Source organism: Eleginops maclovinus, chromosome 4, assembly GCF_036324505.1.
Source record: "Eleginops maclovinus isolate JMC-PN-2008 ecotype Puerto Natales chromosome 4, JC_Emac_rtc_rv5, whole genome shotgun sequence".
NCBI classification, from domain to species: Eukaryota; Metazoa; Chordata; class Actinopteri; order Perciformes; family Eleginopidae; genus Eleginops; species Eleginops maclovinus.
In genome coordinates, this window is record NC_086352.1 from 25,977,045 (window position 1) to 26,001,648 (window position 24,604).

Genomic DNA, 24,604 nt, shown 5'->3' on the forward strand with positions numbered 1-24,604 from the left:
ATTCACAAATCAGCTCCTCTCTTCATTCATCAATGCCCAGCTTTACCAGCTTCATACACCTCTTTCACACTCACATGGACATCAGGCCTGCTACTCGTCTGTGACGCTCTCCTGGTTATGATGAGCAGCTGGTCCATTTATGTCCGAGATGGCTCTTTAATCTAAATTTCATTCAGGTTCCTTTGAAAGCCTACAGCCAAACAGTTTAGACTCCTGTTTACCATTGCTGCATTTCTATTTTTAGATGCAATGCTCTTATGTAACGCTCACTCTCACATTATGGACGGCTGCTGTCTGCTCCACTTGGCTGGATTGTGTACTCTGTGGTGTGTGTTTGTGTGTGTGTGTGTGTGTGTGTGTGTGTGTGTGTGTGTGTGTGTGTGTGTGTGTGTGTGTGTGTGTGTGTGTGTGTGTGTGTGTGTGTGTGTGTGTGTGTGTGTGTGTGTGTGTGTGTGTGTGTATGTGTGAGAGTGTGTGTGTGTGTGTGTGTATTCTTAGTTAGATTCAATTATGTGTTGCTACTTCTATAAAGAAAGATTAAATTAAAATGGAAATAAAAGAAAGAAAGAAAAAACCCATATGCATTTAAAGCTAAGCATATGTGTTGATGGCAAAAAATATAAAACACATTGACATTTTTCCCAATGAACACAAAATAACACATTCAACAAAAAATCGTGCATAAAGCTGTTTTATAGTTTTACTTTTTACGTACAATTGGAGACTACAAATAAACCTTACCAATTTCAGGTTTAATGTGATACAAGATGGATTTTCCATAAAAAATAATAAAATGGATGAATAATTTTGATAGGACACTTTTTGTATACTTTTTGTTTTACATTAAACATCATGGAAAGAGAACATGTATCCTTTCAAGGTATTTCAACCTTCTCAGAAATAGTAAACCTTTACATCTCAATGTAAAACATTGCAGCTCGAATTGCATTCTTTAATACCATAACCCTAACAAAACTAGGCCTATGGGCAACACAATGAGCAGGAAGAGATCACTGGTGACAAAGACATACATTATAAAACAATATTACATCTGAGGGAAAGCCATATCATACATTACATATTCCATTTTTATTTTATTCAAATGTTTCTAAAATACGGGTCAGAGGAAATGAAGGACTGCGGTATAACACTAGATGGTAGTAAAGCTGAGATACCTTGCAATGTATTAATACAATCAGAAAAAGAAGAAGAAGAAGAGGAACCAATCACAGACAGCCAAGCGCTGAAGCGGAAGTGTCAAATGCGGAAGCAAGCAACATTCCTTTTTAGGACGCATGCACTTGCACTTTGAGCATACATTTATTACATTAACACATATTTTATACACCCAGGCGTTACTATAAACAGATAAAGCAGACTTAGGAGTGTGCTGTGCAGCAATGTCGTCCAGCGGAGAAGCATTGTTTCGGGCGGTGGAGAAGCCGCTGCTGGTCCTCGGTGCCCTGACCGCGGCCTGGCTGTCTGTGTGCTCCGTGTATCGGCTGCTTTCCGGGCTCAGGGTGTGGGTGCTGGGCAACGGGAAGCTCGTGTCCCCTACCAGACTGGGGAAATGGGCAGGTGAGACAGGTTTCTGTCACTTGTGTTGCTTACTTAAACTGTATAAACACAGAAAACAGTGAAACAACTAAAGATATAATATCATACAGACATAAAACCGTAGTTATGATTGAAGTCAGTCCATTTCGAAATCGTCATATTAATTTCTATCAGATTGCATTTAGATTCCTGGTTGTTCTGAACAGAGGTAAACTATAAGGCTTCTCAGATCTAGTACTTAACTAAAATGAGTACCACAGTGATGAAATACTGTGCAAGTCCTGAAAAAATGCTAGTCCCAGTCTGGGATTAATAAATAATTCTTATCTATAACACGTAAGTATTGTCACCAACATGAAGTACTCTTCAAACACAATGGCTAATTTTAGGGTCATGCAGATATCAGAATTATGTTTAATGTTAATGATGCAATATTGTGCACATTACTTCAATGCTGCAGCTTGTAAAGACAAAGCTTGTCTACTTAACTCCTTGAGTAGTTTACCTTGTAAGATCAATAAAGCTTCATCTTAATCTATAAAGTGAAGTTACGTTTTTTTTTATTTAGAATAATATATATATATATATGTATATATATTTATATATATACATATATATATATTTATATATAAATATAAATAAATGTAGTGGAGTATGAACTATATTATTAGCCTGGGAATTATAGTGAAGAAAAAAATGTAGCAGGAAATGAAAATACTCAAGTAAAACATAATAACCTTGAAGGAACAAATCTTCATATTTTTAAGAAAAACAAATCTCCTCCTTGTGGTTTAATTAACCAGACATTTACATCCACTGTTCACTAACCCCTTCTGACTGAAAGTCATATTCTGTTGCATCTCTGACCTCTTCCATAATCACTGATCTGTGTTAGCTGCAGCCCAGCTTTTAACAACCCATCACTTGCCTCCAGTTGAATTCTGCAATAGTACTTTGATTTTATGTAGCAACAGCTAACATAATCTTTGTATCCAATGTTTTTTCAAATGTAGCTTTTAACTTAGTTTTTCAATCCTACGGTCTTATCAGTTATAGCAGGCTATTGAGAAATGAAGCCTTGGACAAGTGACACTATAGTTCACCCTGCCTCTTTAACACTAGTGATTGTGTAGTCTCTCTAGTCTACTGGTATTTTTCCAGCACACACATTTACACACTATAGTTCCTTTGTCCCAGCAGCAGACTGCAGTCAGTGTTAGTCTGTGGTCATTTTAACAAGGAAAAAACAAAGGGCAGGGAATGATCAGCCTTTTGTCATCTGGTGTAAACTATAGTAAATCTTGTCATGGGATTATGGCTCGAGGGGGATTATCAAATCACACTGAATGTTGTCCATCTGTCCAGCCGGCTCACTGACTGACCCTTGCAGTTTGAGCAGATTGATTTAATGTTGTAATGTTGGTGTCCAAGGTTCACATGATAACACAAAAAGCTGTCAGACCACTGGTATTACATAAATCTGTACCATTATTGATATAATCATAAAGTAGTTTGGAAAGAAAAACTTCTTAGATACAGTGGTATTACTTTGCATCCTCCATGCTCAGTAGAAGTCACTGGAGGAAGAAAGACCCTTGTTACTTGTCCGTTTTTGGATAAATCTTTCATCCATTTTCAGTGTTTTTATCCCAATCCTGAATCATTTTATGTGTGTTTATTGATCTTTTTACTTAGACACTCACAATCTGAGCAGTGTTTTTTCAGCCTGTGCAGTCACAGTGGCATCAGGCTGCCAGAGAAACCCACATTTTGAGAGGATGCAGGCTTTGATCTTTTTTTGTGCTGCTAAAAATGGGAACGCGTCAGGCGGGTGTATTTATTTTTGGATTACACATGCAAAATGATTCAGAATATCCAATGAAGCAAACCAGCCCGTTAGCCTCGGCTGCTGCCACTGCCTTCATTCACAAAGTTTGTCTTAGCGAGGTGGACTTGATTGAATAGGAAGCCCTGATTATGTAACCCGAGCCATTCATAAATGAGATGAGGATCCTCGGGATTCAGGTTCACTGCCACATCTCACTTCCTTGTGTGAGTCTGTGGTAGTATAAAGGAGAGCCACTAATGCTATCTCAGACAACGCTTCTATTATGTAAGTTGATAAGAATGAAAATGTAGAAAGTTACAGCTTCTTCCTCACAATCATGTCAGTGATAATGAAATGTACTGTATGGTGTCAATTGCGATTTAAAAAAATCTTCTTAGTTGTGCATTAGAGATATAAACTCTGAACAAACATACAATGAAAACTCGTGAGTGCTTTGACCACGTTCCTACATTTAAATAGTTTTATATTACAAGTCGGATGACCAAATAAAAGCTGTATCTAGCTAACCATGGCTCAGTCACTGATGCTAACGCTGACTTATGTACACATACAAATGGTTTCATTTGTTATATAATTACTAGTAAGTTAACCATTTTTTTAATGTTACAATAGGGCATGCAATGTAACATTACATTAAAGCTGCAACTAATGACTATTTTCATAATCTTTTTGAAGTATAAAATGACAGAAAATTCCACATGATGATGTCACATCTCATGTCCATGTCCTTCAAGTGCCATCTTCAAACCCCAAAGATGTGTCTCCGATAAATCAGCATTTAATCGAAACGAATAATGGACTCGTAAAAATGTTTGCTGATTTTTTTTCGCCAATCTACCCAGCTTTTTAGGAATCCAGATTTTGGCTCTACATCCCAGCTGTTTGATCACTTGCTGTTTTCAGTTTGCTTTAGAACTTCCTAAACAAGGCAGAATAGCCCCCCCACCAAGTGTGTTGAGAACGGCGGCAATATTAGCCTCTGTCTCTGCCGTGACATCTGTACTTGTCATTTATGTCACTTTTCACATGTCATTAGCTATCCCATATGGTCTAATCCTGCCTGTAGTCCACACATGGCCACACAAAGATTGCAGTTATTGCTATAATATTCTAAACTTGTCTCCTAACAAATATATATACGTGTATATATATTAGGGGTGGGCGATATACCGGTATGATAGTAAAAACCGGTATTGTGCTGCGCCATGATATGAATTTTGAGATGTCGTTGATACCGCAGTATTCATAAATTCATAAATTGGCGTTCATATTGGGTCGCATTGTCGAACATTCTTTGTCTTCTGAAGTATATTCAAACGGGCTTCGGAAGATTAACCTAACAACAGATCTCCGCTGGATTAATGAATGCCTGGACGTGTTCCTAAACAGCCTGTCTGTTCCTAAAACAGCTGTGCACAGAGTTCTCGTGCACCTCATTTCCATACAAAAACGCTCCACGAGCTCCTTATAGGGCATGCAGGCCGTGTGAACAATCCAGACTCCACAGGCAACGCGAAAGCAACTTTAACGACCAAAATCATGACATTATTTTAGGACATCACGATGTCTAGTAGAATCATGAATGTAAATGTGAAACGGAATTTTTTAGTCCGCGATAAGCATAATAGCGTGTTTAGAACAAAGTTTTGGAAATCTTTTCCCCCGTGACTGATTTCGTAACTTCTAGCAAGCAGGGGCTGGCTTGAGCGGAATGGTTTTTCAGTGAGGAGACGCACAACGCTAAATGCAATGCAGTGAATGATATTAGCCTACTGTAATTATGCCCATTATTTGATTTAAGTAATACAATACAACAGAAGGTAAGCAAGAAATAAAGGCCTGGTCCATATACAAGCCTGCCCCAAATAAAGGCCAGTTCGATGTGCAGCCTAAGTAAATAAAAGCACTCGGCCACAATTTGAGGGTTTACGGTGTAGACCTATTTTTATGAGCGTACGTTGCAAGCATTTTTTGCTGCGCGGAAGTAGTGCTAGCAATAGTGGATCCAAAACAACAAGAAGAAGAAAAAGAAGAAGACGACCTTAAAATCATCTTAAAATGATGCATGTACGAGAATATGCAGATTGCATCAAAATGCGAGAAGCAATCAGCCCAGGAGCTCGACCAAAGACAAGCCAGACTTCCACTCAATCGCTTCAGCAATCACTACAAACATCGTTCGCTGCCGGTACTCGCTCTGAGCGGACAAGCAAGAAATGGAGAGACATCACGGAGGCTATAACCCATCACATTGCGAAGGACATGGTACCCATCCAAACTGGAGAAAGTGGGTTTCAAAAAGTTACTTCAAACTCTGGACCCAAGGTACGAGATCCCGAGCCGCAAGTACTTCAGCAAGAAATGCCTGCCTCAACTTTACTTGGAATGTCGGGAGAGAGTTTACGGCGAAGTAAACCAAGTCGATTTATGATGTTAAAATACATATTTTGCCTCAACCAATGTCATTTAACTAAGAAGGGCTATTCAAATGTGATTCAGATTTTTTCCCCCTCATATATCGTGATATAATATTGATATCGTCTGGACAGTGAAAAATATCGTGATACCTCATATCGCCCACCCCTTATATATATATATATATATATAGGTGCAGATAATTGTGATTTACTTCCAGTCCTTCAATTATGTTCCACAATCGAATGACGCTGACAATCAAACCCAATAACCCCATGCAGATACAGAGTAGCTCCATCAACAGAGCACCCAGCCTGTCTAACCTACATTTGGAGAAGACAGCAGTTCTTAAAATAGACTTTGGTTGATTTGACAAGAGGGAACATGCACTCCGCTGTAAAAGCTTCTTTTTTTTCCTCCCTTTTCCAACTTCAAATAGTTAATTCTTAAAACAGCTGAAAATAACCCCAGCCTATGTTTCCCTAATCATCGTGCCTGCAGACGCCCCATCACTCTCCCCTCCTCTGCTCTGTGCTATTTTTACTTGGCCTCAGGATCCCCCATGTTCGTGTTTGTCATTTTCTCCCCTCCCCATCTCCCTTCTGTTTGTCTCCGCTGCAGCCCTACACGATGCTCGGCACCTTGGCATCATCTGTGCTTAGCAAGATCACAGCAGGGGCACATGGGTACAGCAAAGGGTAGATGGACAGATCAGTAAGAGAAATAATGAATAGATGTGTGTTATTCCACCAGATATTGATTTCAAAACTCTTCCTAAGTTAAAACATTAGTATTGCCTTATTTAATATGAAGATTTATGTTTTCTCTGCATTATCTTAACACTTAGAGAGAGAATATATTACTTAACCACATACCTATAAACAGTACATCCACTGAAACTGATTTTAAAAAGGAAGTAGAACCACAGAATCATCTTTTTATAAAAATAAATGTTTGATTAGGAATCACTTAACATCATTAAACCATTTGTTGGTATCTTAATTACAAGCAAAATATGAATGGGGGACGTTGATGAAGCGTCGGTTACCAAACAATTGCACTTATGAACAGTTAGATTTAAGAGGCACTTAATAATATACTCAACAGTTTTATGTATGTATTATCAACACTTCTTCATGGTTATTGTCACCACTGGGATATATCGTGACACCCCTAGTTTCAACACTGATTCTGATACCCTGAGGTGAGGTGTTTCGATAAAAAAGGAGATTCAGTGCACCCCTAGTCTAAATAAACATATATCTTGGACTAATTTCAATGAGATAACTGCATTGACAAATTGGCGTTGCTTACCAACCTTTAGTACCCTTTATAGAATTAAAGTTTAAGCTGCAGTCTTTCAAATTAAGCAAATGCTCCTCCATGACTGTAGAATAACTAGTGTCATTTTACTGCTTTATCTCCCCGAAACAACATCTTTCGATGACTTAGACTGATTTGACCTAAACCATAAATATCCCTCACTCTCACAAGTAGGTCTAAACAACAAACAAGGAAATGAGAACAATAATAAGTACATAGTTCCACCTGAATACACACGATGTAAGCTTCCACAAGGATGAGATGCTCCTTGAGCTAGGCTTTGCAGGTCATTCAGGGACATATCGTAACGCCCTGACCCTCCGTCCCACTCCCACCCACTTTTTGTTATATTTAGCCAGAGGTGTGATGAATAGTTCCTTTTGAAGACGGCAATTGCTAAAAATAGTCTGCTGCTACTGCTGTTTGTGCCAGGCAGTTCCAGGGCATCCGCTCGCTTCACTGGCGCTGCTGAAGGAGAGGACCTATCTCTCTTTATCTCTATCACTCTCCATTTTTCACTCTTCCTTTCTCTTCGTTCTCCTTATTCCCCTCATCTATACTCAGTGTACCTCACTATATCTAACTACACTGAAATATAGCCCTTTACCCTTACAAGTCAATTAATTTTTATTTTTCATAATGCCTCTTCGAACTTTTGTCCATCATTTCCTTTCTCCTTTTTTGCACTGCCCTTTACAGGGAGCCCTTAGCTGTCAAGCAGTCCATAACTCTGACATCTTTATCATTGGATTTCTGTGGCGCCAACTCTCCTGGAGGTGGCGCACTTTATCTGTTCATATGTGGCGCTTTGTTTTTCTGTGCTCTGTTCATATTTGATTCAAATCTCTGAGTCTACTCTTCCTGTAAGAGTGAAGGCTAATATAGCAGCAGATTAATACCGATCGTTTGATCCTGAAATAGGGTCATATAGATAAGTCTAAGAAACACATATGGGCTAACCATTTTTCAGTTTAATGAACCCACCAACTGAGCCCACGGTTAAGTTGATTAAAGTAATCTGTAGTCTTTTTTTATTTAGCATTTCCCTCAGTTAATATGGATATCTTGCCTCATTAAAGTGTGTGTTTTCCTATTTGAAAATAATGTTATGTACAACTTTTCTGATTTTTTTCTCTATTTGTCCTTTTCCCCTTTTAGTCGTGACAGGAGCCACAGATGGGATCGGGAAAGCTTACGCAGAAGAGGTACGATTTCCCGGACTTCAGACTCCTAACCTAGACAACAGAGGGCCAGAGTGAAACTAGATTTGGAGGGGTGTTCTCTCTGTTTCTGTCAAACACATACATTTAACTTTTATTAACTAATATGACACTTATATTATTACATTGTGTTTTTTTTACTTAAGGTGGTGGTTTGCAAGCTTCAGTAGGTGTGTTTTAAAACTAGTACTGCAAACATTCACTTTTGATTCGTCTCTGTAATTATCAGTCCTAGTTTTGTATAGTGAAGATTTATTTTCTTGAGCCTGAGTATTAAGGCTTCTTTAAACGGTCCTTCATAAGTGTGCTTTCAGAGCCATGCCTTCAATCTACATTTGATTAAATTCCAAAGTAACATTTTAGGAATGCTGGATAATGCTTTCATGCTGGCTACGTACCTTTTATGAGGATCGCCCCACATAAATATTTCCCTAAATAGCTTTTTTCCCAAAAAGCTTTACCAGGTTATGTTTGTTGACCAACCAGCGGTGAACTCCCTTCTGCACGCATGAATCTGAACTCAAACTTCAAAGGCAAAACCAAAATCTTCAGATTAAAACAAATATTCCTTTTTGGATTTATGAGATGTTTGAAACTGAAATTACAATTCAAAATCTAATGTACAAGGACTTCAATGACAAAACTCTATTTTAAAGCACAACTTTTAAGAAAGCGGTGACTATCCCATGAATAACTTTGCTATATGCTGCCTCTGCTCTGTTTCCAGCAAACTGAATTCTAAAAAGGTTCATGATTGAATTTCATGTGACAAACCCGTGTTGCTTTATTGACATGTTTTTTGTGTTTGCAGCTTGCCCGCAGAGGCTTTGCCATCGTGCTGATCAGCCGCTCTCAGGAGAAGCTGGATGACGTTTCAAAGGCGATCGGTGAGTTGGCTGAATTATTTGTGTTTTTATAAATGCAGTGATTGCAGACAAAAGGTAGCCAGGAAATGAATGTTCTATCCAACTCTATTTAATCCATCAATCTAACATATCCCTCATGTTACAGTGGAGAAAAATCAAGGGTACCTGTGGTCCAAAGGCACAGGGCTAATGTAGTTTATATGTTAAAATAAGACGGCTGCTAAAGGGGGGCTCAGTCTTAATGATCCACACAGCCTCATTTATCCTGAATGTGAAATGTTGCATCCATATTGCGCTTTGATTGTCCAACAGGGCTAAATGACAAAGACTAAATGATATTACATTGAGTTGCGAGTTTTCCATCAGTGAGCCCTTATTGAGTGGAGATTGAGCAGGACCCTGGTGTTTTGGCTATGAGGCAGTAAAGCCTCCTGCTGGAGCTTAAATGGAATCTGTCCAATTAAATGAAAGCTTCATCTTAAGGGAGGGATATCCTCATTGATGAAGACGGATTATCTCAGGGTTTAATTTTTTCTCCTCTGCTCTGCTCTTCCTTTTTCATGTGACTATTTGTAAGAAAAAGAGTCATTAATAAAAGCTTTAAACAACTTATGGCTTAATCGCTTGTCATATATTCAAAATGAAAGTGTTTTGTGCCCTCAGCAAGCAAATGTGGCGTGGAGACCAAAACGATCGCAGCAGACTTCAGCGCCGTAGATATCTATTCCAGGATTGAAGATGGACTTGTAGGATTGGAGGTCGGAGTATTGGGTAAGACTGCATCAAGTGTTAGGCCACCTCACTTTGAATTATTTTCTCATTTGAGATCCCAAAGTCAATCTCAATCAAGAAGTGCAGACTTAAGGAATGCTTTAAACTCCACTCTGTTGAATGTAAGTTTTTCATGTACTCATAAAGGTTAATTTATCCTGTTTCTTCAGCCCTTTGCTGCCCTCCTAAGATTAGAAAGAGGAATAGCACTCATTAACCTCTTTTTATGTTGTATTATGTTCTATCTTTATTATATCACAGTGCTGTTTTTGTATCTCTTGTTTATAGTGAACAATGTTGGAATATCCTATTCTTACCCTGAATTCTTCCTCAACGTTCCCAACCTGGAGACTGTAAGTTTAATGTTCATTGTTATTCTATTTGCCATGAATTTATAATCAGAATGATAAGTAGAAACCCTTTATTAGTCCCACAGCGGGGAAATGTACATTTTTATAGCAAAAGTGGCCTAGGCGCAAAGGTGGCATAGCAGGTAAAAAAAGCCATGCGATAATACAAAACAAGCTAACATGTTAACATCTAGAAGAAAGGCACATATTAGTTATCCTAGAATATAAAAAGACAATGGTTATTTGTATTATATCTGTCTTTTGAAGATTAAAATGTCAAAAGAAACGGAGGTGGGTATAATAGTAGATACCATAAGATGTAGGTTATGACTTTTTATCTTATACACTTTTGTTTTGGGCTAATTTTTTGTATCATAATGTAATAATATTATCTTGCCTGCATAACATTTCTGCTGAAAGAAGGCAACTTGTGGCAAATATTGCACATACTAAAGAGCAGTGTAGCAGTATTATAAGTACAGGAGAGCCATTATAATGCAACTGCAATTTCTACCTACATTTTGCTAATATTAGCCACCGTTAGCTTCTTGTGGTTATTCCAGGCTAAGTAAGTTTACAGCAGCACCGTCCAATTAAGCAACGGTGAGTTTTATTGCTTAAGAAATTGAATTTTTCATTTGTAAGATAGTGTTCATGCAGGTTCCTCTTTTAAATGTACATAGTGACAGCCTTTGACATTGGAACTTCTTGTGTTATTATAAATCATGAGACGACATCTGAAATACCTGCAGTTGAGTTAAAAAAATGTAATGGTTTACATTTATTAATATTATATTAATTCTCAAACACAGAGCCCTAGTTGAAGCAAAGCTCCTGTTCTTCTTCTTTCAGTTCATCGACACCATGGTCAACATCAACATAACGTCCGTCTGCCAGGTGAGCGTGATCTAAAACATTGATGTGTCATTGAAGCTTTTTGATTCACCAAAAAAGGACATTTTAGTGTCAAAGACGAAACAAATCAAACTAATAAGTATTTCCCCTTTTAAAGTTGAAATTTACTACGGGCACTTTTGGCAGAGATTAAAGCCAACTGTCTACGTTTTACTCAAGTTCAAAGTAATGAAAAATGACAAAGTTTAAGGGGTGCTAAAATGATCTTCATTTTGTATTCGACTTGAAGACACTTGGTTTATATTATCATAATTTGTGGTCCGCCCTGCACAAAAGGCACTTTGTGGATATTGCCCATAAATGTTTGTTGTATGTCTCACTGTGGCATCTGGGTTGCCTTTAAATAATGAACTTTCTCCAAGTAGATTCAAATGGCTGACATAGTTTAAAACCCACTGTGAAATCACAGACCATAATCATACACACAGAGCACAATCGTGGAAAGCATAGTAAGTCACTTCGTCTCTCCTCTCCATGTTTGGCAGTTCCCATAGCAGCAGCTAAAGTCCACCCCCTCTCTTTACACCTAATTTATGTCATCAATATTTCTTCAAACTGCTCCCTCTGCGATCATTATCAGTCCCTTTCTCTTCTTCTCTTCCCCTCCACGACCACCTCTCTGCACACAACCCACACACATACGGTTACAAATGTTTATGCACACCTCCGCACACTTATCCACAACCCACTCACATCAACAGACCAATTTTTGTCAGTGTAATGCTTTCACTCCGTTTCTCACACTTCATCTCTCTTTTCATTCCCACTGTCTATCCCAGATGACACGACTTGTTTTACCTCGAATGGTGGAGAGGTAAGATGTGTGACTTCAACACTAATTGATCTGCTGATACAATACTGTGATTCCTAGTAATTATCACCAGCACAAATGGCAAAACAGGCCTATAGAGAGCTTTGACTTGAAATGGTATACAGAATCAGAATCCCTTTATTCGTCCCATAGATGGGACATTTAAATTTGCTAGAGCAGCAACAGAACCAAAGACAGCTTTACAAAAGAAAAAATATGCATTAAAAAAATATTAAGATAAAGGCAAGACACAATTTACTAAATACACATCCTGTAAGGAGATATAGCAGCCAGGAAAATATTGCACAGTTATTAAATATGGCAAATGTATCTTTATATAGAGCACATAAATTGTTATTGCACAACTAGTCAGTTTTTGTTGTATGTATGGGGGGTCTACCAGGGGCCATGCTGGTTGTACAGTCTGACTGCTGCAGGAAGGACCTGCGGTATCTCTCCGTGAGACACCGCGGGTGCAGCAGCCTGTCGCTGAAGGAGCTGCACAGTGCAGACAGGGTGTCCTGGAGGGGGTGGGACACATTGTCCAGCAGGAAGGACAGCTTGGCTGCCATTCTCCTGTCTCCCACCACCTCCACAGTGTCCAGACGACTCCCCATAACAGAGCTGGCCTTCTTTATTAGTCTGTTCAGTCTCTTCCTGTCAGCAACCAAGATGCTGCAGCCCCAGTAGGCCACACCATAGAAGATGGCTGATGCCACCACAGAGTCATAGAAGGTCTGCAGGAGTGCCTCCTGCACCCTAAAAACCTCAGTCTCATCAGCAGAGAGAGTCTGCTCTGTCCCTTCTTTTAGAGAGCGGATGAAATTATCACATCATGTCATGGTTTTAGAAAGATGTGTCGTTTTAATCAACGGCTACCTTTCATCTGAATTGTTTTTATTCCATTTTACACCTGAACATTTGTTTGAAATGCATTGAATGAGGAATAGTGTAGGAACATTTTGGGAAGAATCTTTCTTATGTTCCTTCCTGCACATTGTTCTAAAGTATTTCTGGGGGTTTTGAACTCTTTCAAAAGTTTTATCAAATCTGCCTTCAGTGTTATACCTTAATTGTTTCATCACTACATACACTGATGTGTTATAACAACACATTGTGGTCGTATGAGGGTTATATGCCAAACAACTTCTGTGCCGGGCGCAGCAAATTCCTATTAACGAATTTCCCAAAATGTTCAACTATTCCTTTAATTTCCTTTCATTTGACATATATCCCCCACCACAGCATCACATAATGCATCATAGGGAACTGTCCAGTTTGTACACTTAATCAGGACAACAAATCTATGACCTATCTTATCTAGAGAAAAGAGTTTTAATTGACAAGACTATTATTTTAGAAGGAATATACTCTCTATTAAAAATACATACTGTACCATCTGCTATTTATTATTGTTATCTGATAGAATCCTTAAGTCTGCTTTACAGCTGATACAGTTTTCTGATATTTTTTTTGTAGCTGAGGGAAAGTAAGTCTGAAGGCTTCCACCTGCCTGGCCATCAAATACACATCTGAAATATCATCCACCTCTTGGTTGTATTCAATATTGTATGAATGCACCAAAGGCTGTAGCAAAGTACATCAAAACGTATACATTGAGGTATTGATGTTACAGTATCTTTGATCAATATCTACCAGCTCTTCTGTAAAATACAACCAGAGCAGTTTTGCTTCAGCTAGCACACACGCACACACACACACACACACACACACACACACACACACACACACACACACACACACACACACACACACAGTGCCATGTTCTCCTATCATACTGCGATTGATTTCAGGCAGTTCCTATTCAGATTAAAGGAGCCTCTGCTTATATTCCTGTGTTTCCAGGAAGAAGGGTGCCATCCTGAACATCTCCTCTGCCAGTGGGATGTACCCTGTGCCTCTCCTCACCGTCTACTCTGCCTCTAAGGTAATTGGAGTACATGGTTTATGACCTTTTCTTCAAGTGTTAACTGACATGTTATCGGTAGGCGCATCCCAGGACCATTAACGGTTTACATCCTGCGCTCCATGAGGAGGGATCCATCTTCTTTTTCTCATGTTAAGAGTTGGTCTCTCTAGTCCTCTAACACACATTGAGGCACTACTGATGAAGATTAACGTTTGTTCAGCCTTTATTTGGACGCAGGGATAAAGTGTCCTTTTTCATATTTACCGTTTTAATTGTTGAACATAAATAAGTTTGTGACAAACTCCGGGTCCTGAGGTATTGTACCAATTAAAAATGTTCATAGGAGCATATGGCGTCATAATATTTTATAACGGTTTCGTGTGTGTTTGTTAGCTTAAAAACAGCCTGCTGGTCACACTTTCAGCAGATTAATTTGCCGGTGTCTTAATGCTGGGCCATGTTTATCTACTTAATCCTGCAATCTGCGATACAGGTTTAAAAGTTCATCAACAATCAATCCAGGGTCAATCTTTTGTTTAATGTGCATTTTAACGATCGTCTCAGTTCATTACACTTTACCATTGTGACAGCAATGTGTACAGGAACGCATTTTTATTTTCAGTACCATATTTATTTTACTGGAATCATACGTTTGGACTTAATGACCTGCTTTTGTGTTACACAGGCATTTGTGGACTTCTTTTCACGAGGACTACAAGCTGAATACAAGAGCAAAGGCATCATCATCCAGGTAGATGAACTAGCCTTAGCTTTACATCAAACACGCTTTTGATGATGAAGGTTCATAACTCTAGTTTGTACACGCAAAAGGGACTTTCAAGGACCATCCTTAAAGGAGACATTTTATGAAAAACTCCTTTCTTCCAGCCACAGATAGAGAACTGCCATTGCAAAAGGAATCATATTTGTTTCCCAAGCCAATCCGAGCAGACTGGGCTTTTTTTTGGGAGTGTAGCTTAAAGAGACCAGTGCCTAAACAGATCTTTCAGGCAGTGGGACAATACAGGTATACTCAGACAGTGCAAGATAAGTATGAATTTAAAAATGAGCGTTATGTGTCCTCTTTAAACCTTGAAAAACTGAAGAAATGTGGTCCTGTAAATGCATCGATACTCTTGATATAAGACATGCTGTTGCTTCATGTGCGTTTGTCTTTTTTCTCCCCCCCCCCCAGAGTGTTCTGCCATTTTATGTTGCAACCAAGCTGAGTAAAATCCGGCGTGCTACACTGGACAAGCCCAGTCCCCAGCGCTACGTGTCAGCCGAGCTCAATACTGTGGGTCTGCAGACCCAGACCAATGGCTACCTGCCCCATGCCATTATGGTAAGTCTTGGTATGTAACGCATGGAGCCAAAACCACATTTTGTCAAAATTTCTTGGAAAAACAAGGTGCAGTGATTCGGTAAAATGTTATCTTCATTGTTCCTCTATCTGTTCTGTTCCGCTTTATTTAATGCCTGGCAGAAACTTCCCGTCGATATGTCTCATCTTTTGGAAACTGGTGTTGAAGTCGAACTGAGGAACTGCACTGTTTTGTCAGCTGCGTGTACTTCACAACTCACTCACCACTCAGAATGACTCAAGATCAGTAGAAAGTGCCAGTTGGAATTTAAAATCATACTGCAGGCCAAATCTTCCTCCGCATATTGTTGTCCATTTATAATCAGCAGGAAGTAGCAAGAGCTTCCTTTGAAATCTACATATCTGGCAGTTTAGTCTGAATTCTAACACTGAAATTATTCTGTAGTGAGACAGAAAGTTTAGTTTGACATTTTCTCCTTACTTTTCCTCCACACTGCTGAACAACGTTGACCTAATATCAACACTAATGTTCTTTATCAGCGTAAAAAAGCCTCTGTGGATCCTGTGCACTCACTGGATATGGTGCAGATATTGTGAACTCAGCACAGATCTTCCCTGTCACCAGCTTTGATATTACACTAAACCAAAAGCTGCAGACAAGCAGCGTCTGCTCTGATTATCTGATAATCCCTCTGCCTTCAATTGTGCAGCACAGCTCTACCCGTCTCACAGTAATAATCCACACATACCCAGAGTGTAATTTACACCGCTGTGAGCTGAAACCTTCAACAAGTTCAACAGATTTCATTTATTTTTAGGATTGCAAAAATAAAAAGTCTTAAAGATATTTAATTAACCAATAAAAATAAGTGCCCTTGCAACACATGTATTACCATGTTCAAACATAATTCATTTTCAATTATTACATCCACTGGGTTTTTCATAATATCTATTTCAATTAAGAAAATAACAAAGCTGAAGATAAATTAGCAGAATGAGAAACTGATATCATTAAATGAAAAGAGAATGTTTTTCTGTAATTAAATCTGGTAAGTCAATGATGCTTTATAGAGCTGATATTTTCTGATGACTTTCTCATTGTTTTTAACTGCCATACTGTCAAGTTTAAGCTGATACTGAGCCAAAGCAGAACATATTTTCCTGCTTGTTTCTGCACAGCAATTTGCTCGGTGAATCCATGATCCAGCAAGATGAGTTGACCGTATTTTACAGCTAACTATAAGACACTAGAAAAACAAAAGGATTGATTTTGTAGCTTTTGAAAAAATCTGTAAATATCTAGATGTGAGATGTGAAGCCATGTCTGTCACATACTAGACATTAAAACAGCACAATCTCCTCAGTTTTCCTTTTCTCGCCACTATTGTAGCTCCTGTGGGTTGGAAACGACATAATGAATGCTAATCTGTTATTTGTAAAGGCCACCAGCTGACCATGTAATTTCCCTCTGTAGGGTTGGGTGACTACAGATCTGCTCCCTGCCAAGATCCTCAACAGCCACGTGATGGGGATAGGTTTGTCCCAGCGTGCTCGTTACCTGAAGAAGCAAAAGCAGGGTTAGATAGACGCGCTGCGGCGGCAGGAAGAGGGGACCAGCTGTGTTAACCACTCGTCCCACGACCATCATCATGGACCAGGAAGAGAGAATGTGACAGTTTCTGGGCAACATCCCAGTTTCCCTCCCTCCCATACTCCCCGTCATTGAGGATGAGAGGCAGTGTTACATATATTCAATTCAAACATAAAAATACTGAACAAAGTGGTGCTCTTCATCAGCTTTAATGAATGGAACACTATTGCGTAAACTAAAAACTATTCCCAAATCCATCCATCTGTCTGTTAAACATGAGCAAATTGAAAGCCTAGTTGAGGGAAAAATTTGGATGTGTGTGAGGTTCAAGGCCTCTGTATATTTCTGTGTATCAGAGTATGTGCACTGGCTTTGTTTACTAGCTTTAAGCTTTTTAGTTTTACACTGGAGGTGGTACTTACTTACTTTCGAGGGCACTTAAACATGTTTTATTGAGATTTAAAAGGCATATTTTTCCTGCGTGTTGGACATTAATGGCTTCATTAACTCCTTCTATGGGATTTTTATTGCACTCGGATTTAGACGATTCTTCGTCAGCACCAATTCAAAACGCTTAGTGATCTCTTGTTTGTTTGTTTTTTACTTAAAATGTTCTCAAAGGTGTTAATGTGGTGGTGAAATGAGTGCATGTTTAATTTAATTAAGAGGAACCGCTGTAGATTGATAACCAGCAGAGAGGGAGATGTCTTGGTGAAATTGAAAGGTTCAAATGTGTGTTTTGTTTACTAACTAAATTGATTAAAATGAATTAGTACCGCTGGTGTTACTGTTTGACAGGACTTTCTAAACTAAAACTCATCTCACATTAGATCCAGGTATAACGACATACATTAAGCTCCATCTTTTCACTTGTATTGATTGGATTGATTTTCTAAAATGTGGAACCAAACCAAATATAGAAATTAGGTAAACCAATGAGATCTGATACTCTCTTTTGAAAACTACAGTTTTGTTCAGTTGTTTTGTTATATCTGTGGTAATCTCATTTGTTTTTGCTCAGATATCACTTTAAGTTATACTGTAATAATACTTAAGGGCACTTTTTACTCGTACTAACTCAAGGGTGCTGCAGCAAGGGACCAATTTCCGTTCAAGTGTTTTCTCTAGGTTTAGGGTGTAATCCTACTACCTGGGGTACATGTTGGGGATGAAAGCAGGACAAACTGTAAAAAACAAATTACATGTTTCCAACCATCAATAAATAGTAATACAAATAACTTCCGTCCATCTGTTATTCTTGTTTTTGAATCACATTCTCGATGAGTTTGGAGTCAGATATCGCATGTGTAAAGTGTAGTGTCTGTAAACTGAGTGGCATCTCAAACATTATCTTTAAATAGCCTACACACTCTTCTGTTTATTCAAACATGCCAGCATCACTCAGCTTGTGTAACTTCCATTATTCGTCATCCTCACAGTCCATACAAGTGAGTAGCTTTTCACGTTCTGCCTCCTCTCAAATCACACCGTTAGGTTCCCATGCCAACAGCTTCTGGGAGATTTTTCCGGTGCACTGGTATGGAAGCTGCGGAAATGTGTCATCGTTGATCATGTAGGAGGGAGAGCGGCTCTGTGTGGAGGGATGCCCAACAGGAAGAAAGAAGTGGGTTGCAGAGAAGTATATAAAGAGGAGCTTGGTGGTGCTCAGTCACAATCACACTCTCTGAGATTTCACAGCATAGTTTCAGAGCGAAGAGCAAAACAGGATCTCTGAAATCATCTCTCATAAAGCAGAGCCCTCAGGACTGAATATTAAACAACTCTATCAGATTTTTTTTTCTGATATTTTTTGCATCGTCTTTACCAAAACGTGTGAAGATATCCCATCCAATACACTAGACTCTTCACACAAAGGATTTAAATTCAAGCATCATCGTCTCCAGCTCATCATCCTCACATTCGTTCACCATGGCGACCAGCATGGACACGCTCCCTGCCCATCTGCTGTCTCTGGTGATGGAGGAGTTCCCCCAGTCTTTGTCCACAGCTTGTGTCTGCAGGGCCGGACAACGAGAGCCCCGCCTCCGCTGCATGCAGTGTGGCATCATTCAGGAGGAGGAGGAGGACTGCTCCACCCTGGAGGAGGACCAAGCCCTGCGGTCCTTCCTGCAGACCGTGGAGAGCCTGAGGAGGAGCACAAGATGAGCACTTCCAGAGGAAACGTTTGATACTGACAAGTTTGACCCATTTGGCTCCCCTGCCACCCGTCTGGATACCAACAGATGTCTACAGTATTATGGAATTTGCTGACATTAAACCTCCATCGCTGGTGATATGTTAGTCATAGTGGTGGACACTATGTGGAAGAGGATGAGTCAATGAAGGAACCAAAGAACAGTAATGGAGCGCTTCCAAGAGCTAGTTCAACATGCTGGCCAAAAAGCACAGTTTTAACTATTTTATCTATATTTTAAAGTAAATATGCTTTGTTGTATGATGATGATCTGCACAGCATTACTTGCACAATGCCAAGCTGTTATTATAGATTGTACAATTGTATTTCTTTATCTTAATTTTCATATTGCCTGCTGCTGAGATTCTGAATTGAATATATAAAATAAAGCTGATGTTTTACTTTATTTCAGGGTTGGTCTTCTTTATTATAAAGCTTAAAGAAGGGTTAGATGTACTGATGACACACTCTTGTCCTCATTGAGCAATATAGTGTTTTTGTAAAAAAATATTTGCTTACAGAAAGCCCTTAGAATGTTTCAGGCCTTTCCATGTGGTGGCACTATTGATACACTTTTTTTTTTTGCCAAATAGCACAAACTGCACTACACAACAATCCCTCCTCTCACTCGAGCCTGACTGCATACAAACAGGAATCTGCGCATTGCCCCTGCCTTTTCTGATATAACTGAACCATGAATTTAATTACCTTTGATTGTTAGAACAAACAAAGAACACAGCGATGAATCATGAAGCCACACCACAATCCCTCAGCTATCATGCAGGGGGCTTTGCAATACACTCACAATTTCACCCTTTTAACTGTGTAGATTTTTTTCCCCTTCACTAATTCAGTCCTCCTGTGACCAATTCACTTCAGCTATCAACACAGCGGTTTTTGCACAGTCAAGCTCTGCATAGTAAAGCAGTGTAGTTAAGTGGCAAACAAACAATTATTAAGCAAATATTACAGGATGAATGAGCAGTTGTTTGAGTCATAGATATATTATATTGCTACTGCAATGCTTGATGATTTTCAGAATTAAAGCAACAAATATCTATGAAAATATGCTCTACAGATGTTTGCTACAAAATTTATTTGAATGCAACAACTGCGTGCCAGCTGCAGCCATTTTAACATGTGGTTGTTATGCAAATATTTGTTGTATACAGATTTGCTTCTTTGTGTGGGGAATTTATTTTTCAATTTGTTTTATGTGCATGCTTTAGAACAACACTTTCACTTCAGTTCTCTTCTTCACTTAATTCAATGTGGGGTGGCAATTAGAGGCTCCAAAATACTTGAGCCACTGTGTAGTCTAATGATTTAAAAACAGCCAGTCTAAATCAAATCGATTAAATGAAAAACTTACTTTAGGAGGAATCCCATTTTCTCAACAAAAGCATTGGGTTAAAAACTAACTATCTAGTGTATGGTAATGTTAGTATCAAAGCCTGGATATCTCCCCAACAATTGCTGACTTAAGGTGTACTTATTGAAGTGGAAGTGAAGTTATTTGAAGCAATCTCCTCAAGTTACCCTCAAATTGCCAATGTACTCCTGAAAAAAAGCAGAGTTCACCAATTCTTTAAATCCAAGTCTGTATCTACTCGTGTCTGTCCAGGCGCAATGGGGTTCCTGGAGTTTATCCCAGGACAAGTCACCGGTTTATTACAGGGCCTAACACAGAGAGACAGCCACACATCTATAGACAATTTAAAATTGCTGAACTGCATTTATTTGAACTGAGGAAGGGGAAAGAAAACCATGCAAATGCGGGGGGGACAAGCAAACTCTGCAAGGGATGAAATTTGTTTCAAATTCATGACACTTATTGGGAGGTGACAGAACTAAAATTGATTTTTATTGCAGCATTTCTCCAAAAGATTTTGTTCAGTGTCCTGAGATATTCTGCAACCCTAAATCTCAACTTGAGAGACTTAAGGCACACACACACGAAAAAAATAGATGAATAAAACACACTATGCTGCAAGGTTCCTTTAACTCTGTCCTAGATTAGGATAAGAAATATGCTAAAATCATTTTTTTTATAAAGAACTATCCTCTTACACCGAAGTCTATGGAAAGACTTTCCTGTTTCAAACAGGAAAGTCTTTAGACAAATAGTAGTATTTACTAATACTTTTCTGAGATGATGGATCTTTACATGTTGTATGGCAAGAAAATATATAAAACATAAAAAATAATGTATTTATATGTTTTGTTTACATTTAGATAGGATCATTTATCTTGCAGAAGCAAAAACAAACAGCATATTGTCGTGTATTTGTCACCGGTTCAAGTCCCCGAGGTGTCCCGGAGCGATTAAGGGTTCCTTCTTAAGCTAAAGTGTAGGTTTCTATTATGTATAAAATCATGTTCAACGATAAATACTTTTTTCCTTTCTTTGTTAACATGCGTATCGTTTGTTTAAAACTGGCAAACAAAGATCTATCTTTATTTTCTACGGTGGTGTATTGCTATCACACTAAAAAAAAAAATAAGGCTCAGTATCAAGTAATTACGTGAAAGTTTCTTGTTATAACAAGATCTTTTTCACGTTTAAACAAGATAAGTATCATGTTATTACATGAAATTATCACGTTATAACGTGAAAATATCATGTTATTTCAAGATATGATATTTTCACGTTTTTACAAGATATGCAACTATCACGTTATTCTGAGATAAGAAATCCACCAAGTCTGACTGGGCTTTCCTCCTGAACAACCCCAAGAACTTCAGTCGCCTCCTTAGCGTTGGCATGCTTATTATAATTCCGTCCATCCTAAGAAATGCCAATATCTCCCAGTGTCTCAGGCCAAGTAGGAAATAAAAGCATATATTATCACAAACATCCATCTCGGGCAATTCGGTTGCGCGTCGGGCCGTTTTACTTCCTTTATAGCGTCGCTGTCCGATGAAAACCTCGTATGTCCATTTTTGCCGATTTTGAGATTTTACGATGGATACAATGTCCAGGTTCATTTCCGTATACAGTATGCGTCATGTACCTAAGTGACCAATGAAAAGTTGTGAAATCATGTCATCTGATTTTCAAGTATATCCATTTGGTGTCAAAGCTGTCAATCACGCCGCGTATCTCCCGCTCTGTGGAGCCATCTCAGCTGTCTCGTGTCATCTCATTAGCGTCTCTGGAAGCGCATCATCGGGTAGCTGAATAACACTTTGAAGGTAAGGTATTTCGTTTTTTTGTCAACTGTACTCAAGTTTAATCTAGTTGCAATATATTCACAACTGTTATTTACCGGTAGGCCTAAATTATCTAGATTAAGTAATTGTCATCTAATATTTTTATTGTGAACCTGGCTGACGAACGTAAGATAATAACTAAGCTCTCCACAGTTGCTATTTTATAATTCCACCTGTAGTAGCAGTAGTGAGCCTAATTAGTCGTGCTTGAATCACCTGAAGAAGAAAGGGGAATAAACAGGAACGGGCTAACTGGAGTTTAGTGAAATGGCAGCTTCATTTTTCATTTTCTTTTCTGCAATACAGTGCCAAATAAATATCATTTTGATGATAGCCTGGTGAGACAATAGCTTTCCTTTACAGTAGGCCTAACTTTATCGCTAGAAAAAGTTTTCCCCTTGTCGCCTGAGACGTAGGTCTAGGAGTGGAGGAGTGACGTTAGACCTACCGTAATTCGTTTTTTTGGCACGGTAGGTCTCGTTACAACCTCTGTCTAGCTTGTTAGCGTACTGATTCATTATCCCATAGTTAGCAGGAGACATAATTATGAAGGGACAATGAATCAGTTCACTGATTTTCATACTGACAAGATAAATAGGCTATGCTCAGTTTATTAAATAGCCTTAGGTTGGTTATAACGTTTCACGTTATAACGTGAAAATATAATTATCATGAAATAACGTGATAATTTCATGTAATAACATGATACTTATCTTGTTTAAACGTGAAAAAGATCTTGTTATAACAAGAAACTTTCACGTAATTACTTGATACTGAGCCTTATTTTTTTTTTTAGTGTGATAGCAATACACCACCGTAATTTTCTGTATGTCAACTAGTGTTTGTTTATTCACGATAATAATATTTTGCCAGACCTATAGTTTTTCATGTATTCAACTTTTAGTAACATTTTAGATGAATAACACAAATTCCAAACTCAAGAATTTACGCTTCACTTAACTTTTCTCTTTTTTTTTTTTTAGGTAGGCCTAAGTGACAGTTTTCTTGGAAATTGAGACAGACGTCTCACATGATGACTACCTGAGGCTCGCCCTAAATCAAACGCACCCTCGTCATGATGGCGGCGGTTTTTTCAGACTGCGTGAAGATGTCTCTACCTGCAGCTGTTGCTATGCTAATTTGCCAACACTGCTGTTCGTATAGGATATTATGATTAAGCTAACCTGTTTGGTGGTGTGGCTTGAGTACAGTTTTGTGGACGATGATTCGTGTTTTGTTTTGCTTCAGGTAACTACAGCCCTTTTAATATTAATTATGTTTGTCGTATGCAGTGCTGGGAAGGATACTTTCAAAACGTATTCCGTCACAGAATACAGAATGCAAGCCCAAAAATGTAATCTGTAACATATTCTGTTATATTACCCAATCTGAGTAACATATTCTTAATACTTGGAATACTTCCAGATTGAATTACATTTTATAAGTGTAGGAATGCCGCCATCAAATCCTGTTTACTAAACAGGCCTATTCTGGTGTGTTCTTCTGTTCCAATTGGCTAAATGTGTTAGGCCCAAATCTGCATAATCCAAAAATGTAACCGCAGTCTAAGCTAACACGAGCCAATTTTAGCTAACCATAACTAGCAGGTCAAACAGGGCTAGTCAAGAGTCTTTCAATGGCTCCGGGGCTAGTAAATCAGCACATACGGATACAGATACTGATACAATTATAAAATAGCAAGGTGACCAGTAAAACTACAGCAGATGACTACCCCTGGCTAATTAAAAAAAAATGTTTTACAAACTTTTAAGATGCTTCTTCAGGTTGGAGGTGGACTCTTTGGACGCAGAAATGAGGTTGGTTGCTGACAAGCAAAGGTTGCACTGCACAGTTATATTTAATTCTCCCTTCTCTTACTTTAATGTGAAATGCTGTTTGAATTTCCAAGATAGAAACATATTCCTGCCCTGGCTCTGTTTTGCTGGCTCGGGCTCCAGCTCTACCTCTAGCTGCTTCTCTTCCGACTCCATTGTAGGCAACTGATCACGCAACTCAAATAGCTCATTTTCATTCGTTTTCATGTTGGGGCTTCTGGGAAATGCATCACGTTGCCTCAATTTATTAAGAGAGTGAATAAAATCATGAAACAGATTTCAACACTGTAACTATTCTGAATACCATCTATTTAAATTGTAACTGTAACGGAATACAGTTACTCATAATTCGTATTCTAAATACGTAACGCCGGTACATGTATTCCGTTACTCCCCAACACTGGTCGTATGTCTGCTTTAATGGATAGCTACTTAAACAT

General features: G+C 38.7%; 1 protein-coding gene and 1 long non-coding RNA gene across 3 annotated transcripts; one reads left to right on the forward strand and one right to left on the reverse strand.

The window, feature by feature from the left end:
* Positions 1 to 1,235: 1,235 nt before the first annotated feature.
* Positions 1,236 to 18,160, forward strand: hsd17b12b (hydroxysteroid (17-beta) dehydrogenase 12b). Of its 2 annotated transcripts, none has more exons than XM_063881802.1 (11): positions 1,236 to 1,578; positions 8,303 to 8,349; positions 9,176 to 9,251; positions 9,894 to 10,001; positions 10,290 to 10,354; positions 11,204 to 11,248; positions 12,046 to 12,080; positions 13,944 to 14,025; positions 14,693 to 14,758; positions 15,203 to 15,362; positions 16,806 to 18,160. In XM_063881802.1, the coding sequence occupies exons 1-11, from the start codon at positions 1,401 to 1,403 to the stop codon at positions 16,955 to 16,957; spliced, it is 1,014 nt and encodes a 337-aa protein (XP_063737872.1). In that variant the 5' UTR covers positions 1,236 to 1,400; the 3' UTR covers positions 16,958 to 18,160. The 2 variants fall into 2 exon arrangements, with proteins under 2 accessions (XP_063737872.1, XP_063737874.1); XM_063881804.1 differs by having other exon boundaries at positions 1,238 to 1,578; positions 15,203 to 15,352.
* On the reverse strand, positions 18,068 to 24,307 carry LOC134863337 (uncharacterized). Its single transcript, XR_010165657.1, has 3 exons — positions 24,095 to 24,307; positions 18,841 to 19,067; positions 18,068 to 18,513 (listed from the first exon to the last, which is right to left on the reverse strand). It is a non-coding gene; the product is annotated as an uncharacterized LOC134863337 (long non-coding RNA).
* Between the last annotated feature and the right edge of the window lie 297 nt (positions 24,308 to 24,604).

What these genes read in the sequence shown, in the direction of transcription:
- hsd17b12b (XM_063881802.1), top strand. Translation starts at nt 1,401, where the DNA reads ATGTCGTCCAGCGGAGAAGCATTGTTTCGGGCGGTGGAGAAGCCGCTG. An exon ending in GGAAAGCTTACGCAGAAGAG is followed by an intron (nt 8,350 to 9,175) that starts GTACGATTTCCC and finishes TTGTGTTTGCAG; the next exon opens with CTTGCCCGCAGAGGCTTTGC. An exon ending in ACATAACGTCCGTCTGCCAG is followed by an intron (nt 11,249 to 12,045) that starts GTGAGCGTGATC and finishes TGTCTATCCCAG; the next exon opens with ATGACACGACTTGTTTTACC.